Source organism: Anopheles funestus, chromosome 3RL (genome assembly GCF_943734845.2).
Source record: "Anopheles funestus chromosome 3RL, idAnoFuneDA-416_04, whole genome shotgun sequence".
In the NCBI taxonomy this organism is placed as follows: Eukaryota; Metazoa; Arthropoda; class Insecta; order Diptera; family Culicidae; genus Anopheles; species Anopheles funestus.
In genome coordinates this window covers 46,336,757-46,356,683 of record NC_064599.1, presented here as the reverse complement: position 1 = coordinate 46,356,683, position 19,927 = coordinate 46,336,757, and the positions used below count along the sequence as shown (strand labels likewise).

Genomic DNA, 19,927 nt, shown 5'->3' with positions numbered 1-19,927 from the left:
AAAAACTGCTCTTGCAAATCTCGCACTTATAGGTACGACAATACGAAGAAATTATCGTGCTTCTTTGGTTTGGTGATGTGTTTTTTTTTAATGTGATTAAGCTTCGGTAGATGCTAATGAACTTGAACAGGAACGCAACGTACTTTAAATTTATTACCAGTTTCAGAGACAGCTTAAAAGCTTTTCCAATCCGTTCATTCGTCTTACGGTCTGCGGAATGTACCGAGAAGGAACGAGAAAAAAAAATTGGCGGAATAAATGAAGAACACATTATGAGAGCATCTGCTCGGGAAACGGAATAGTGAATTTTTGGCATAAATAAGTGCTCCCCTGACCAAACGCTCACTACCGTTCTCTACTGAAAGCCGCTTTGCTACGGCAATGCCACGAAGGCAAATTGCAGCAATCATAACAACTGACTTTGCAGGAAATTATTATAATTTATATAAAGGTATCATCAAAAAGTTTCCCTTCCTTTGGCAAACGAGAAATATTTTCCGATTTTGCAAATGTTTTTGCGATTGAAAATTTCTCCGTAATAGTTTTTTTCGTCTTGCACATCGTTTTGAAATTTCCGTGTGAAATATAATTTTATACCATTCCATGTATTTCATATGATATGAGGAAAATTTATTGAAAGTACTTTGTGGAATAGAATAATTTCAAATTAAGATGTTTGAAAAGACAAAAGAGAGGCAAATGAATCAGAAGCGGTCAGGATATAACTTTGTCAGTTAGGTTCTAAGAGCAGTTTTACAAAAGAAGCCGATGGTTTCCGTTTCCTCAAATTATTCTTTTTGTAAGTCCGTTTCGTAGTGAACATTGTCTAAATGACGTTGGTGTCGTTTCGTTTGGTGTTAGTGAAGGACAACCGCTGTGAAGAACAGAATAGGCTATATTCTGATACCGTTATCATTCTAGGTGTCACCATTCGTCACCTGGCCGAATATAAGCGAAGAGAGGTCGTTTACCAGTCCAATGGAGCCCATACACAGTTTTTTTCTCGCTTGGACAGATGGAACGTAGTAGTCAACCGCGGCATTTCGAAGTTATCTTAATTTGCCTCATTAAGGGCTGAAAACGAACCCGACCTGGTAATGGTTGTGAATCATTTCTGGGTGACAGTTGTGCAGGTCAACGGAGTTCCATGTTTTTTTTGTTCGGAAGTTGTTGAACGTAAATCATCACCTTTGCCATTGTCTTAAGGGAAGCACGGTTTGTAGGGTTTTGTTTGATAAGGGAGTGTGTACAAATCAGCGCTGTCACTGTGAAGCACATTCCGGTGGCAGTGATTCCGAGAAATAGCTGTGTGATAACGTTTTGCAAGTGACAACGGAACGCCCTCAGTCTTTTTCAACGATAGCATCCTCGGTGCTTCAGTTCTACAATCTTGTCTGTATTTCCATTTACCTGTTGTTGGTAAAGGAGAACCGTTTTTGGTACGGTTTGGAGGGCTGATTCATCTTCAGCGACTGCTCATACAGCATCAGCGGTTGAAACACGATTGTGGCTCTTGTTCGCTTCATGCAGTGAACTACAGCAAGTCCCTAAAGCTCTGCTACAGGCGGTTCAAGAAGAAAGGATTGTAACCCCGAAAGAAAAGTGTTGGGTTTGAGGCGGAAAATAGCATTTGTTGTGGAGAGCGGACAGATAATGAAGACTGAAGTTTGTGGAATTAATTACTGAAGATTGGTGTAGAAGATTATTTTCAATTAAATGCCACAGTGCAGGATTTGAGTTCCATTTTCCGGAAATAAACATGTTTTGAGGATCTAAATGCTATCGCATACGGATTTTTACTGCAAGAAATATAAATGTTAGCGCTTAGATGTGTACGACGGGTTTATGATTTTCTGTATTTAGCAGATAAAGTCATTGGTGATATTTAAAACTTTAGGTAAAATCATCGAAATACCATGGAAAATGGACATGGATAAAGGTGATGATTTAATGCGACAGCCTAATTTAAAGAAACGGTTTCAGTATTACCATAAATGAAAGATGTTTTTACGCGCCATAACATAAGCTCCAGTTAGAATATGGAAGTTGAGTGGAGCTAATGTTATTTTGGTGTATCGAATTATCTTAAAGCATGGCCAGCTCGGTTTGTCACAAGTAAAGTTAACGTATCCTATTTCGTAATAAGACTCAGCCATTCAGCTTCCTCCGAGATGTGTGCAGGATTTCGGTGTCCTTGTGAAGGTTGAGTGCGTCACAAATTGAATCGAACTATACGCCAGATTGCCTACGACTCAATTTTGTTAGACACAAGAGAATAGTCGGAAAAGATGTAATTGATATTACCGATGTCCATTATTTTCTCCAAACTTTTAGCGATAGTATCACATTACAGCCGGAAGTGCTCTCGGATATGTAAGTGTTAAATGTTTGTGCTGAGAGTGTTAGCCAAGTAAAGATGATTCAAACAAAGGAAAGCATTGTCAATAAGGATTAGTGACACAGTTGAACTAGATACGGCACTGAAGTAGTTTGACTTGTTTGTTGTGTGATATATCAGAGAGGAAACATGTCGATTGTTTTAACACTTAAACACAAAGCAAACAAGCGTGCAACATCAAGTAATATTCTTCATGCTGATTGGAAAAACTTTAAAAACAATGACATATGGGCATCAAAGTTAACAATGATCTGCAATTCCATCATAGCACACGATGATTAGTTATGTTAATTCAGGTTTGACCAGTCACTACCCAGTCTTCTTTTAATTAGCCACAATCAAGGTTTTTTTTTTACAAATTTTTAGTTCTTCTGTGGCAGATCAAAATGAAACGTGCATTTGAAACTACTTACAGTCAGGATTACACACATCGGTTGGAAAACCGTCAACTTGCGCTGGAGCACAAGATAGAGGCAAATCAGCCGGAGAGCTGTTTTTCACCACCCTTACAATGCACGGTACCAGTTGTTGCGGACGATGACAGTAGAAACAGAGTTGATTTCGAATCAGATGTCAAAAGGAAAGACTTCAGCAGATGTGATCCAAATCGTTTCGTTAAAAATCTTGCCAAAACACATCCCGAGTTGTACGCTGACATAGAAAGCAACCAGGCATGGCAGGAGCGGGCAGGTAATTCAATGCCAAAATCAAGCTACCAGTTGGATTATGACCGGTTACCAGCGAATGTACCATGTCCTATAAACAGTTTGGTGGCATTCGATCGCTGGCCAGACTGGAAATATTTTCAACGCGGTTGCAATGGCAACCCTTTGTGCAACAGTGTAACCGGACCTAAAGGTACGCCATGCTCTTGTCAACTTTGTCCGCCGGAATTCGAAGAAGAAAACTCCAAGAGAAGCCCTAGATATGGATGCGTGTATAGTATATCGAACATTCCCAAAAGTTACATAATTTCCAGCCATTGGCCGGATCGAGATTGGCAACGCAGCGCAACAAATAGAACGGAGTATCGTGATAACGTCGGACGCCTTGGTGGAGTACTGCAGCGTGAAAACGTTCACGATCATAGCCGTTGCACACCGCAGCGAAATTGCCGCCATAAGTTCTTTTTGTAAATTATTATGTGTTACAAAAAATCACAGTTCGATGGTTTTGGTAAAATACGGCTTTTGATTGTGTGAAATTTTGGCCTAAACCGTACAATCTAACAACAAAGAACAAATATGATGCATGTCGATAATGCAATAAACTAATGAAATAAATAATGCATTATACAACAAAATGCGCATACCCGTTTTCATAAAATATTTGCTTTTTCTTGAAAATAATGATTAAGTTTGAGGTAACTATTTTTTAAAATTATAAACAAATATTTTATTCCTGTTTCTTTTAATTGTTGCAAACATTATTTTTATACTTATGTACGACACTTGTTGTGTGAATAATTCTTTACTTATAATATTATTAGAGTTGCACGGTTTTTTATATACATAATCCACCCAAAATTGCAAATATGTTTCTTTTCGCTTGTTTCAGGGAATAGTGAATCCTAATTGCTGTTATTTTTCACTTGTTTTCATAAAAGTTTTACATGTTAATTTAGCATTGTTGGTTATATTGGACTAGTAACATTTATCTCTAATTTCTATTTGTATATTCTTTAAAGGCTCGTTGTGTTTAGTTTTTTTTCTTGCTGTATCATGGATATTATTTTCATATTTTTTCCAATACAACCAGGCCATATAAACTTAACTCATATAAACTCAATGATCATAATATAATTTTGTTTACCATTAACTCTATGTCGAAACTCCAACGGTGTGATTTTACAAGTTAGCAAAGTTAGTTTCATTTGATTTCTACTAGATATTGTGAAGCTCTATATCAATAAATTCAGAAACATGTAAAATATGGCAAACGTGACAAGGTGAACTTCATCCACCACATCGATTGATCTCAACCAAAAATAAACCAGGTAGAATCGAATGGAAGGTAACAGCGGTACTACTACCTTCTCTTTAGATGTATTCGAAAAAGCTTCAAAAGAAGATAGCACCAGTCACATATCGGCCTTAGTGCTTGGTTGCATTAGCCTTAATGTTTGATTTATAACACATTACCTGTAATGTATATTCCACGAATAAATAGGAATGCGGTTGTTGACAACCTCCGTGTATCTTGATAGCCTGTTCAAGGCATAGCTTGACTGAGATAGACGGTTTTTATTTTTGCCTCGTTGGCTAAAATAAGAACTAACTGGGTGACAGAATCGTCTTCGACGTGGAGGAAAGGTCAAACGCAAATCTACATTTCATAACCTGCCTCTTAATCTACCCTCTCAAGTGGCTTCCAGGAACAGTTTTGGAAGGCTGAACGGATTGTCATTGGTCTTTTGACGGGAGCGAACTTTTGGAAAGTGTGTTAAAACGAAGTGGATCACTTATTGGATGAAAGTGTTGTACGGAAACATGGTTGAGAAAAGTGAAGGCAAATAATACGGAACGGCGTGCTTCTTTTTAATGTAGCTGCCGAAACGGATGATGCTGTTCAAGAAACAATCCAGTAGAAGTAAAAGCTTTGATGCTGCGGTAGTAGTTCGGTAAGGGTTGGGAAAAAGTGTCAATGATCATAAAGTTTTCGCCAGATTCGGATACCGACACACTTTGGTGGCATTTTTCGGGTGATTTACCTTTTTCTCACTCCCCCACATGCATGCATAAGAAGAAGGAGAACAGAGGCTGGTTTTGGAGTACAGTATTTGCTATGAGCTTTGTAAATTTTAATAAAACTGTATGTAAAGTATGTATACTGTTTGTTGTACATTACGTCGTTAAAAACTTCCTAGCAATTAAAGATATTTCAGATAGTTTGCCTTTATATGAAATAGTATTCATTACTTAAACATTTATTGAAGGGGTTTTTGCAAATCCATCTTTGAGTCATGCTACATACAAATGGTGATAAGCTTCGAATTTGGTTTAATAAAATTAATCCATGTTATATAGCTTACAAATTTCACATCAATGTTATTTTCAAGGTGGTTTCTCATGATACAATGGATTAGGAACATATCATTCAAAGATTTATTATTGCTGGCTGATGTTTGGTGTATGTGGTACGTGGCATTAACCGCCGAGGGTAAAATATAGTTCAGACAAGTCAGAAATGGCAGGACAAGACCACCTCTTGAGGTTGTCATATCACAAAAGAAGAAGATGTTTAGTAGGTACGCGTTTTCATATAGTCACTTTAGTCATTCAAAGTCACTTTAATCAAACGCGTCTTCAATACTGTTGAATCTAAGAAAGGTGCAAATGTATATATGTATATGTTAAAGGTGACCTAACTTTCGTCATATATCTTTCTATTGTAAGTTTTCCAATCGTAAGAAAATAAATATGAAACTCCAATCGGTGAATCGCCATTATCCAGCGTGTGTGTGAGAAATTGGCTCACTGTCAGAATTACTGTGAACGCAATATTGATACATTTTAAATTGAATTGTTTCACGCTTGCGTTTTTTCTTAATTACATCTACATACGTAAGCGTTTTAGAGAACTTAGTTAAGTAAACAATAAAATAGAAATGTCGCATGTGAGTTGGTTTTGAAAATAAAAGATAGTTCAAGCTTAATTAACATTCGACACAAAAAACTTGAAGTGGTAGCATCATTAAACCATAACTTTAGTAATGCATTTTGCATTCGACTTCAGCGGTACCAAACACAAACCATCGCCATGATGAAAGGAAGGAGTAAGAAATGTAAAGTTGCTTCAACCAGCGATAAAAGCTGCTCTATCGAGCGCCATTTGGAAAGATCCGTGCCAGACTCTTAAAAAAATTTTCCCAGTCACCATGTGCCTTACCAGCTATCTGACATTCACCGAATTGCTAATGGTTCAAGAGCCAAAGAGGAACTGAACAAAATCGGAGTGGAAGTAAAAAATACAACGCCAAACAGCTTCTCATAATCGTCAAAATGGGCCATCCATTTGACTCGAATGGGCGAAGTAGTTGAGTGGTTGAGTGTGAGCTTGCTCGAAATCCAAGGCCACGAGAGGATTGCACAATCGTTGAATTATTTTCTGAGTACTAGGATGCAGGAAGGGATATTCCTTTTTTCCATCCAACAGTGCACTAGCTTTGTGACTGGACATCTTTAAGCTTTCGCTTAGTGCTTAGAGCATTATGACTGGACTGCAAATGTTACCTTGCAAAGTCGTAAAGTGTCTGTTAGTGTACCAAAAGCTATTACTTATGTTTCACAACTTTTCAAGAACGGCTAAGCTCTTATACCGGCTTAGCTAGTGTCCCCGGAAGATAGCCAAACGCAGATTGGCCCTCCAATTGTTGCGGATAGACGTTCTGGTGAATGAAGAAATGTTATGTTCCGCTTTTAAAGCTGCTATGCTGTATAACACATTTCGTAAACATTTTCTTACAAACTGTGTCATAATTGAAGCGTAAAGGAATAAATAAAAAAGGTTTGTGATGTTTTGTTTGTGGGTGTTGTTTGCACTATGTTGCATGTGAGTGCAGCGCTATATTAGGATTGCATTTTGTTTAAAAGTTATTTTGGCATCGGTTCCGATTATGCCTGCCAATGTAAGCTCTAGTTCCCATCCGATTGATTGTACGAAAAAGTGAACACATTTTGAATGAAAAACTGGTTATTTTCACATTCCTGGAGCTACGCCCAACTCATTTGCTCTACATTTCAAGCATTTCCGTTCCATTTTTGGCATGGCCAATGTTCATACTTTATTGCGATGGAAATGGACATACGAATGCTTACGAGTGAGTGTATGAGTGCAAAATGTTTGAAAGAGAGGAAGCATAAACTATGGATTCGTGAGTAAAATTACAATGTTTCACGCTATAATAATAGTGGTATTTGTCAAACTAATACTGAATGCACACTTTATTGTCAATGGCAGAAATGAGTGAAATGTACCAAAAGAAAGAAGAGGTTTATGAAATAAAATAATAAAAAACCCATCATCTTTTTTTCTAAGAGCGCTAGATAGTTGACAATACGTATAAATTAAAAAAAACTGTAAGAAATAGAAATGCTCTTTATCCTCGTGGGAAAATGACACGCTAGGTAGAATGCAAATTTGAATTTTTATCACGTTCCTTACTCGATCAAGCAATCCTGTTGAATTTACTAATTTTGTTTGATGGCGAAGAATTTATTTTTATTATTTTACACAATCGACATTAAAGCATTTTTACACAGAAAAACTGGGTTGACCATCTACTCATATAAATCAGAATCAATTATAGCGGAAAAGATGTTCAAATGAGATGAACTTTTGAACCTAACGTTCAGCATAATTTCGACAATCGAACAAGAAAAATACATTTGAATAAGGTATAATGAAAATTTATGATAGAAATGTATAAGAATTTTCGTATTTATGTCTTACAAACGATTATGAAAGGGTGAGTTTTTTTTACCACGTAAATGGATAGCGAGTCCATACTGAATGGATTTGATCCAGAAGGGATTTGATGCACTATCCTGTCGTGTGGATCCGTCTCCACTAGCACATACACCATCGGGCCTGCTCCTACGTAAATAGATCCATGTCTTCGTAAAAAGTCTGTCATTTATACTGATACTGTCATTATCATTCAAAAGAGTGGTCAGCATGACCCTTTTGTTGGGTTCTGTATTAACTAGACACAAGCGTCACTACATTGAACTAATCTATGTGGTTGTGAGTAATGAATAAGTGGCAAATTGCCTATCTCAGTGAGGCTATATCTATTGGTTACGAAATAAGAAGGATAAAAAATCACAGTTCCTACGACTTAATCTGCTCGTCTATCTCCATGATCGGCTTTGGCGGTGGCTTTCGTAACATACTGGATATTTGTGGTTAAATGTACTTCATACTCGTGACGTTAACATAAGAATGCTCTGAGCAGGTCTTTTATTCTTCTCAGCTTTATTTTAGTCATACTGCCGTAATGCTAATAATACTAATAATTATTTAGTTCATTCTGCGGAAAAGATGAGAATAGGATCTGCAGTCAGACTGAAAAAACTTGTGTCAAGTGTGGAAGTGTATTGAAATGTTGCAAAATAAAAAATAAAAAACATTTGAAAACGAAATATTAAAATACAGTACATTTTTATAGATAACATTCCCTCTGTGACGCTTGTAAAGTTCCGCAATGCCCTGTGTCTATTTTTTTATACGGTATATGTTGAACATTTGGTTCGTAAAACCATTGAAGCAGACGGACATAAATAGGTAAAAGTACAAGAAACGTTACGTTATACCCCGAAAGAACCCCAAAGAAACCGTTTGGTATGGTATGCGGTGAAGCAATAGGCGAAGGTCTTATAATTTTGCATGAAGTCACCGCCGCGTAACACTACTTCTTGGCATCCGTGCACTGTTCTCATCGTCATTGTCGTCGACATCGTGGAGCAATTGGCTGTCTATCGCAGTGGTGTAGGTATACGGCCGGGAAAGAAAATTTATAATACGATCCCGATCGTAACAAATGAGCGCCAGCGCACTGTCATATTTTATGCAAGTTTATGTTCCTTGACTAAAGGCGGTTGTTTCCGCTGGCATCGCAACGAAGTACGAGCAAAATGTAAGCTGCTTGCATATATTGTTCATCTGACTGTTATTTTTTTTTATAATACGGATAAAAGCGACTGTTTGTGGGGCTAGTGATTGAAGTCTTGCGGCGTTGACACATAGGTTGAAGTTCATTTGTCGAAGTATGTGAGGTTAAAATTCATACAAAGGACAAATAGAGCGTATTCTGTAATGTATGTTACGTTATGTGAACTGTTCAGGAAAACACTGTTTATTCATGAAAAAGAAACAATAAATAAGCACAAAATGACATGTTTTGTATTTAGCTTCGAAGCTTCGTATATTTGATAATTTTACTAGCGAATCTGAACAAAGACTATGCGAGTTGCTTTTACTGCTGGTGCTATTGCTGTGTTTAAAGAATTTGAAAGTGAAAGATATGTAATAGGTACATAATGGAATAAAATTTAAACATTTCTTATACCTAGGGCTAGAGAATGGACCTATCTATTACTCGGTCTGTTGCAAATGTGCTTCATGTGAATGTAACTCATATTGTGATTGATACATTTACCAACAACATTCTGTGAATGCGTCCTTAATGATACAATGGTGTCATATTGGATGAGCTCTTACAAAAAAAAAACGTTCGAGAAAAAGAAAGGGCGAAAATATGTGGCAACCACTCTTTTATGGTAGGGAAGTTTTTCGCTCAACAACAGCTGATTGCACATGCTGGTACAGAATGGTTAAGCAGTTCCTGGGGCAACAGCGTTATTTCGCCTCAAGGAATTATGCGGTCTACGTGCACAGCCATCATAAGAAACCCAAAATAAGGATAACATAAATAAAAGTACCTTCCAGGAATATTTGATGGGATACGTAGCACTTGTTTATCGTGTAAAAGTGGTGCAAATATTTTGTGTGTAAGCTTGGACTCACAATGGCATGGACTGAATCATTTGCTATTAGTATTGAGAAATACTCACAGCTACATACAGAGATAATATGATGTGACCATGAATGGCAACACAATCACAGCAGGTTTTTACCCTTGCGACCACGGAACAGCTGTGAAGACTATGTTTCAAGCAATGTTCCGCCAATAATTGTCCCTATTCATGTGTATTAGGTAATAGCTTAAAATGAAAGGTTTTATTCACAAAGAAATCATTCTGGACAATAAAACCGCTTATTTGCTTTTTAAGGCTGCAATAAATATTTTATATACGAAACAATGTACACCATCTTTTACACCATTTTTAATTTGATAATTATCACAACACGTTATTAACCAACTATATCAACTAACTGTTTGGTTACAAGCAGTATGATATTGTGACTGATAACACTTTGTGAGTTTTTTGCCATTTTTGCATGAACCATTTTTCATCCTGTTAAAGTGAACATGTACAGACATTGTTTGACAATTGATTCCAAAATTTGTAATGTAAGTTGAAGGAAACCATCATTACTACTTACCGTTTACATACAGGTAGTAAATAATAAGTTTGGGAGGATGTGTCGATATCTGGCACTCGTATACCCCTTCGTCATTCTTGTTCGCTCGTGAAATCTTCAGACGCCAGTTGTTGGGATATTGGAACTCGATTTGGTATCGGGAATCGCCAGAGTAGGTCTGTTTTCCGACGGTTAACAGCTGCAAAGCTGTGTCGCCACTTTTTCGTCGAACCCAGGATACCTACACAATAGTGGGGGGGAAAACACGAGTTACATCAGAAAAGTTTAAGAACGACACGAGCAAAAGCTTGTACCGTGTACTCGTGTTCACAAATTGAATTTAACCTTTGGAGAGTATATTTCATGGGAAAGGGATGGCATAAATATCTTTCTTGCTTTCTTTTCACATTTTGCCATGTCGTTTTGAAACGATTCCTGCCTCTAACATCCATGACTTCATGGGCATCGGTTTGAACGAGGTATAAGTTATAGCAGAACTTGCATTTGGTCGATCGCTCGTTTTTGTGAAACTTTGCGGTACGGAAGAACAAAACTAGTGCAACCTGTTCGAAGCTGAGACAGATTGCATTTTTTATTATCAACGTGTCACAATCGAAAATGTATTTAACTTTCTAAGTTAATGTTAAGATCTTCTAGATAAAAGTGTAAAATATTACACGGTACATTTTATTGTTTAACATTTTCCAAAATAAATGTCCAAACATCGCAGTTATAAAGTTTTTGCGTATTTAATGGGACATGAAGCTAAGAAATGAGTGCTTATACCAATATATAATATTTAAACTAAATTAATAAACAATTGTGCATTGTTAAAGAAAAGTATTGTTACTTTGAAGTAAAAAAAATCAAACTTTTCCAGTATACCTAGTGGACGATTAAAACTAAAGAGAATCCAACTCACCGTTTTATCCTGCAGCAGGCTTATCCTACAACTTAAAAAAAGGGTATCACCATTCTGTACCGTGATGTTGGTGACGTTATCAGTTTCAAAGTGAGGCCCGTACCTGTCGAAGAAAAGATGAAGTGGAAAATGTCTTAAAATGAATATTACACGAATACACGGTACAGTTATTAGGGATTGTAGTAATGTCTTTATTTAACATATTTTTCTAATTTCATTACTTATGTATCAAATGCTTTTAGTTCATCTTTTATATTACCACTGTTTTGCGCGCAAAAATATTATAACAGTTTTTTAAATTTTTTTTATTCTTTCATATACAATAAACCGCTAATTGAGTAGTCCTTTGGTCTAGTGCTTTCCCATTTGGTCTAATGTATTGAAGTTCGTGAATCGAATCTTATCAGGACCGCCCGTAGCAAAGACTGATTGTCCAGCTAAGTGGGAAAAAAGGCGACTAATCCATCATACGTCAAGCATGACCTAATAAACCGTTACGCCATAAAGAGAAACACGCAATGTAGCACGAAGCAAATTAGTTAAAATACTGTTTTGTATAAAAAGAGGTTTTCTTGTTACCTAACAATACCGAGTAAAACATATTGGTTCTCGTCCAATAAAGAGTTCATTTTTTGCAAAAGATTTACTGTTCAGGTGAATGGGCCTGAAATAATGATTAGACTCGTACGAGTGACCGGCTGTGGTGTTTAGTTAGATGAATTAATGCGTGTTGGTAAACTTTTGATTGACGCAAATAGTAAAATTGCTCATGTAACTAAAACCACAAGCCACCATCACAAAACAGATATTAACTTGTTTGTGATAGCAAAAAACTAGTCGAACCATTTGCGATGGAAATCGCCAGTGACAGGTTTTATAAAGGGGACACGATGAACTTGCAGTTTTTTGTTTTATCATTTCTTTAACTCTTTTGGTTGTGGCTTTATTATGTACCCACTCAACCACTAGCCCCCCTATGTTATAAAAATCTAGTCCATGTGTATGTTTTGGATTTTTATAGCAAAAATAAGGCTATTTGACATACATAACCTCTGTAGTTAATTGGGTTTAACAATTGAGTATTAGACAGCGTTGAAGCAATCCAAAGTTCCAAATTAATTGTTTATACTAACCGAACAAAGTTCCATTGCAAGAAAATGAACACGGTTCAACAACTGTTAATTTAATAGTAATAAAAAAGTTTTAATAGTTCCACAGATGTTAGTTTATGTGCCACGTCGGGCTTTTGTTTTCGTTGCGGTGTGACAAGTTTGTAACTTTATAATGCTCATACACCACAACAAATATTTACTTGCACTGTCGAAGTTACACATAACGCCAAAGCCACTGTTGTTTAGGCCACTAAAAGTAGAATGAAGGAAATATTTGAACGAAAGTTAGAAAACACCCGTTGAACCGTTTGTACGCTTTCGGTGCAAATGACAAAACTTTCATGTCTAACCGTGCAGTAGTGTCCAATCGGTGTAAAAATTGTAGCAGCATCCTTGCCATAGCGCCGAGTAAATAATATACACATAGTTTTCTTACGTACGGCTTACCCTTATTCGTAGTAGAAGTTGCCCTATGATTCACGATTAAAGGGTCTGCAGATGCGAAAATGCTTAAAAGGTCATCCGGTTCATAGTTTGTGGTTGGCGGGCTATGGTGTGCACCTCAGTTCGCTCCGGAGGCAATGCTTTATCAAGAGTCATAAAATAAATGTAATGCCTATTTTCCGTGGCTTAATCGCACCGCACGGAGCAACCGCCGCGCCGCTTGTTTAGTTCTTTAGGTTGTTTGGTTTTGTTGATTTTCCGCAAGAGGAAACAGGCGCCGGCAGTTTACCCGGGCGTAAGGCAGACATGGTCAACAGGATCTTCTGGCATCTCACCGTTGTCGACTTACGTTTTGTAGAAAGAATGGAAAAGGTGTGCCTTGGGAAGGCAAGCGTATGCATGGGTTTGAAATGTAATTTTAATTCTACGGCAAAGCCATCACGGTAACATATTACATTTGCACTGTTCTCCCCAGCGAGCCTGCCAACCTGGGAAAAGGGCAACTTAAATAGAAACTCTTTGGATAGGTCTAACATTTTGTATTTGTCCTCTAGACTCAATTGTGGTAAAATTAATACAGCAAAACGCTTCTAGCAGAGAAGTATGGGTCATACGTTCTGGTAAACTATTTCTCAGACCTGTTCGAGCCGTTAGTACTTTATGAACATAACTTTGGACGTAAAGTATCTGGGAGCAGTAACTAAATACAATTGCTTTTGTGCATTTCATGCCGGCAGAGTTGCGTTTATTGAAAATTATAATTTCAAGTGAAACATTGTCCATTCAAAAGATTTTTCATGACATTGAAAGCAAAACATCTGTTCGAATGTTACCCGTAATATGGTTCTATGGACAAAGTTGTTACATTTTAAGATAACATCAAGATGGAGTTCTTAGATTCAGGTAATAAGATTTACAAGATGCTACAAAAGTAACATTTAAAGATGTTGAGGTTAATAAAAGATATATTATGAATTTGAACTATTTTAGTCATTGTCTCGTCCATCCAAGGCATCCAAGGAATATAAAAATATAGAGTTTACAATAAATAGGTTGATAAATTTGCTTTAAGGACGAACGTGTGTATATTAAGCATTAGTTTTAAATGATTTGGAGTGCAACGGAATGCAAATATGAAATTGATGAATTCGTTGGCCAAGTTGTTTTAGAATCGTACGTCAAAGATGCGTCTATATGTATGGGCACCTATTGATTGCTTGTACGGTTGGCTGAAATCTGCAACAAAAATAATTAAATTACACTGCGGTCAAAAGTGCAGTATCACTACAGCAGCACTGCGTGAAATAATAATCATATCGTTACTGGTTGAATATTCAACCGCAATAAACATTATGCACTGCTGCTGAATGACCATAAAACTGATACTTGCTGTTGGTCATATGATTTCAATTGCAATCAAAGCACAAGATTAAATAATTATCATGGTGTGAAAACTTTTCTAACTTTAATTGTCCGTTGGTAAATTCGGTAAACTTTAGTAAACCATGTTACAAACTAAAACGACACACTAAATAATATCTAATTTTTATCATGAACATACGATTTTTTAAATTTTATATTATTTAATATAGATATTTAATATTTTATTTAAGAATAAAATGAGAAGCAGAAGCAGTCAAATGTAAATCTATAGCATTAGATCCAAATATCGTTACAGGATGACGGTGTAATGACGATAGGGTTTACTTGAGCATCCAGGGCTGTGTTCGTACTGATAACACACAACCGAGCATAAATAATCATTAAAATTAAATACGGTTCGATGTGCGTAAAATCTAATGTGATTGTGTAAAATGTGCACTGATCGATGTGAGTAAACTGTAACAATCGTTAACCAGTTCTTGACAAGGAGTAGCAAAAATTATAGCAAATGATAAGCGTTCATTTGCCGTAACAAGTGTATTATTTTTAGCTGGATAAAAATTGCAATTCAGACGAAAAAGATCGAGTGTTACCACAATGTGATATATGTATCTATCTATTTTCCCGACAGCGAGTTGTCTGATTAATTATTTGCAAAGTTAAATTTATAAAGAAGAAATCAGTACTTATTTGCTACAATCAAAACAATGGAAACCAAAAATTTGATTAACAGGACGCCATAGAAAATAATCAATTGCTGATTTAAAGCAAAAGATTTGTTACAAATAATTCCCCGTAATTAGGAATATAAACATACGGGCAAAGAAATATAAGGGCAAAGGAATATAAACATAAGGGCAAAGAAATAAGTTTAGTTAAAAAATGAGACACAAAACTAAAAAAGCATACATTTGAGGAAACATTCTCAGTCATAAAATATTAAAATTGTGATACCCTCCGCAAGCTATTGATGCGATAAGAAGTACTTCGGAATTCAAGACGATCTCGTTCAGGTTACGTCAGTTGTCACGGGAAAGGATAATTTAGAAAACATCGAAAACTTTTCCTCATTTTAGTATCGTATGAAAACATCCACTTGCAACAGCAGAACACAGCGTGTGAAGCGAATGAATTGAATGAAACCAAGGGAGGATAGTAATTGGTGGTTGATCCGGCTGCCCTGATTAAATCCACTGCCTTGACGGCTGTTTTGATGTCTTTTGAAGCATGAGCTCGCCTGAGGTTGGCGTGAATGCTAATGTTGTTGTTGTTGTTGTTGTTTTCGCTCTGGAATATCGTAAGTAATTTCAGACATTGGATGGATTTCTGAAAACCACTGTTTGTAAGATGAGCTTTTTGGTGCTAATGTATGTTAATCAGTTACCGTGTGGACATGCAATCTGATTATATTATTATTCGCAATTACGTAGTTTTATTAAACAAATAAAAATGTTTCATGGAAAAATGTAAAACATACCAATTTACTAACAGCTACAAATTGTGATGAAACCTAATAGAAAGCAGGTTACTTGTTTTCTTTTATCATTCTTAACTTTCTGTTTTCTTTGAGCTGTTTACTTCGGCTGAATGCATGAGTTGATTTTGTTTGCTCTGTACAAGGAAACATATTTGAGTTTGGTTAAGCGTGTCTTCAACAACAAAAAAACGAACAGTGAAATGAGATGAGATAAGCAGAACAGTTTGGTAACTTCATGAAAGGTGTGCTAGTCAGTGATTTAATATTCTGTGAATAGTCGGTGTTTACTTATCATGGACAGGAGCAGCAAACTGATACTCTTGTAATTGAATCAGCAGCAACACTTTTTTATTTAATAGGTCACAAGAACCAATGGCTCGATTCGTTATAAATATTCATTTTGCACAAGTAGGAAACAACAGGAAAAAGAGAAAGAGATAGAGAGAAAAACATATTTATATAGAATAATACTAATTGTACGGTCGGCCGAAGCCGTAATAATTAATTATAAATAAATAAATAAATAACTAATTGTACGGTACTTCCAGCAGGACTTGAATGATGTAAATTGAAGGGCTGACATTTGCATTTGTTTTTGTGCTTTGTTATTAAGACAAAAATTGTGTTGTGCATTCATTTTAAACACCAGGATGATATTTGCATGTTTTGGTTTGCATTTTATGTCAAATTATTACGCCACACTGTTGCCTTCTAATGAAAATCATAATGTAAGTATTTTTATAATTTTGATAACATTTTGACGTATCACATCATAAATGTTTATAAGTTAGAATGGGATTCGAACCGACTTAGATCGTCGCAACAGCTGACGATCTGTTCAAATGGAAAATATAAGTTGAGCTATATTTGAGCACGCAAAACGAACGAATTATTCTGTTAACTTTTAATTTTTGCAATAACTGGAATATTGTCAAGAATTGAGATTTTACAAACTTGAAAGGTTGCAAATTGTGTAACTTTATTCCAATCATGGTACGCAAATACAACTGAACCTTTGTTAATGTAACTAAAAACGAACGCGAGAGAGTGATTCTAATGTTAAATTAAATTAAATTAAGTAAATGTACAAACATTGGAGGCATAAACCGTTTTGTTATTGATTGGAAAAGTGGTTCAATTATTTTCGCAGTGTACGATATGAACTAATTGACCTTTTATGATTCCAATCACGTTTACGAGCTTTCTGGTGATCTCATTTTTATGTCGATGACAAAACCAATTATGCTTCATTTTTCTATACTTTCCATGTTGCCATTCTTGATTTTGGCTTGATTTTATGTGCCCTTCGCTGTTGCTTCGGTGAGTTGATGAGTAACATTTTTGCTGAGCACACTTGTCTGCTGCACGATGTCTATCTTTCTAGAGAAGAAATTATAATTTTCTGATGTACACAAAGTGAAGCACATGGTTTTTGGAAGATAAAATGATTTGTTTAGTAAATTCCTTCCCGAAGAGATTATTGGTTTTGTTCTGCTTGAACAATCAGTTATTGTTTGCTATTTTCCAGCATGGAAAATATGATTCGGAGCGGAAAATGAAAATTTAATCAAAATTAACCTCCAAGGTAGGGACAATGCTATTAAAAAAAGTATAACAGGCAGGTTATTGTCACACGCAGGTTATGATACAGCGTACGTAAAGGAAAATTATTCATAAATAACATTTGCTGAAAAAAAGTGTATACCGAATACAATTATTTTGTGTCACAAAAGTTGACGATCGAGTCGTATTGCTTTTTATGCGAAAGGCAGCTCGATTTTTGAGAAACATAAAACAGAAAAATGTATGCAAAACGAATAGCCGTTGGTGTGATGTGGTGCATTCTCTGTCAACCATCATTCCACACGATGCGTGGATAAGTAAGATAACGGGAATGGTAGGGCTGTTAAATTTATGCATTCATTTTTAACACATTCAACATTTTTTATTCGTATTTTGTAGTGCGAATCGTTTCAACGTTCAAGTGCTGCCAGCTATGTTGGTGGTTGTACAAAATATAACATTAAAGTGGCTTTCATATTTGTATGACATAATCAACTGGTGTAAATTATTGTTACCTTTACGCAGGTAGAAATTGTCAAGAGATGTCTAATGAAATTTGCATAAGATTATTTGCAATCGATCAACTTTGTAGGCAGTTAATGTCTGCCACAAACTACAAAGATGACACCTAAATTGATGGCATTCTAATCAGAGATGACAGAAATGGACCATGTTGTGACTAATGGGTGTACGAAATGATGCAAGATGACGGTATATGATGACATGACGCATGGCTGGAACAGTTACAAAAAATAGAGCATAATATGCGTGCAAGTTCGTCGATTACGCCCGTGACAACGAATGCAGTTGATCAACGGAAGATGATACGCTGATACTTCCTTCTATGGTGGGTCAAAGGCATGTTCTTGCATGTCAAAGGGTTTGTGCAAAGCGGGATTGTGCTTGCACATTGTGACCCTAGGCCCAGATTACTACGCATCATGCAATGCACAGAGCCTTGTCGTGATCCAGTGTGAAGCGAGGAACACAAAAACTACTCACTGAAATACGCGATGCTTGCACAACCGATTTATCAACGTCATCTGGTTGGCTTGGCTTTCTAGTCGGAACGGAAAACTATCACGCCAGACAGTAGACACACCCAGAACGCGTAGGAAAAATCTATCGAGTGAGTGTACCTTAGATAGAACGGTATTTTTTGTATGACACATACTATCATACGCCAGTGATTGAAATGCATCACGAAACGAGAGGAACGAAGAATTACTCTTTTATCTATTGCCATTGTACGGCGTTCTTCTAGCGCTTGGGTTGCAAGCATATGCAGTGACATGCATACTATGTGTCAATTGTTTATGGTTCACTACGAGCAGGGGTAGTAAAAAAAACAAAGCTACGGCTTAAAAGAACTCGTCGTATTGTAGGTTGATGAAGATCGTCACATGAAGTGCTCATCAAGATCGGATAATCGCGGTGATTTGAGTAAGTTACGAGTAAGCTTATTTTATTTGTAAAAAAGTTTGTAGTTTGTCATATCATTAGCGATTGATTATTGACGACAAAGCAAGTTAATGGAGTTGTTTCTCATTCTTGATAATCATAATTATACTTTATTTCCATGAAAGTGACTCTTTCTCTTTCTCTTGTTAGCTTTTAACGATCTCTAATCTAATGCCACGCCGGTCATTTCTGGCTTACTAGAATTATTTTTGCCACGTAGCCGGATAGTCAGTCCTTGCTACGGGGGAACGGTCCGGATGGGATTTGTTTCGCGGTCCTGCCGTGTGGACCGGCGCCGTTTATCACATACACCACCGGGCCACCCCTGTTAAAAGCGACTAAAGTGATTAAAGTGACTATGTCCCATATTTTTTCTGGCATTTAATAGGTTCTGTGAGGTAAGAAGTATAGACAGTGGATGCGTATCGTAAAAATAGCCCACTGGTTTGATAGATATTTATTGACGTTTGCTGGAATCATTTGGAATCGTTTGGAACACCGGTCAATTTCATGGTGGGGTAACGCCAAGATGGGTAATGTGCACATAGCTAAAAGTTGAACCAAGCTTATACGTGAACCATTACTGCGTCAAAGTTGCGGAAATTATTAAGCTTGGGAATCATTACCGGAAACGGTCTGTAGCATAATGAAGTGTTGTATCGTACTAAATTGTTGGTAGAGCACTTTTCATGCACGATCATTCCTGTTGATTCTGGCTGAAATGCCCATGGGCGTCAATGCTATACAGCACAGAAAGAGTTCCAATATTCCTTGCTAGTAATGATGTCACGTAGAATCCATTTGCAGGCTGGTACGAAGTTGGTTTCTTGTTTCTTCTTGGGCATCAGTACTAGGATACGTCCGTGGCAAGGGTTTCCACTGCAGCGATGGCCCATGTTATGCACCAAATGTCAGGAAACAGATTTTCAACACAATTCAGGTGTTTCATTTTTCACATAAAAAGCTGCCAAGTATTGTTCACAGAATGTTTAGCAGAAGAAAAAAGAATGGAAAGAAACTACTGATGCTAAAACACCTTTTTTCTCTAAAACCATTTTCTCCGATTCCGATCGGATTTTCAATGCCGTTTCTGCCTTCGGTCTGACTTTGTGGTGTGCTAG

General features: G+C 36.7%; 1 protein-coding gene across 5 annotated transcripts in view; it reads right to left on the bottom strand.

Annotated features, from left to right (window-relative positions):
* Positions 1–19,927, bottom strand: part of LOC125768081 (uncharacterized) — a 71,889-nt gene that overhangs the window by 17,880 nt on the left and 34,082 nt on the right. For all 5 annotated transcript variants that reach the window (XM_049435276.1, XM_049435274.1, XM_049435273.1 and 2 more), the window contains 2 exons: positions 11,367–11,469; positions 10,466–10,685 (listed from right to left, as the gene is read on the bottom strand). In XM_049435276.1, the coding sequence (XP_049291233.1) occupies positions 10,466–10,685; positions 11,367–11,469 (323 nt within the window). The remainder of the gene's footprint in view (positions 1–10,465; positions 10,686–11,366; positions 11,470–19,927) is intronic.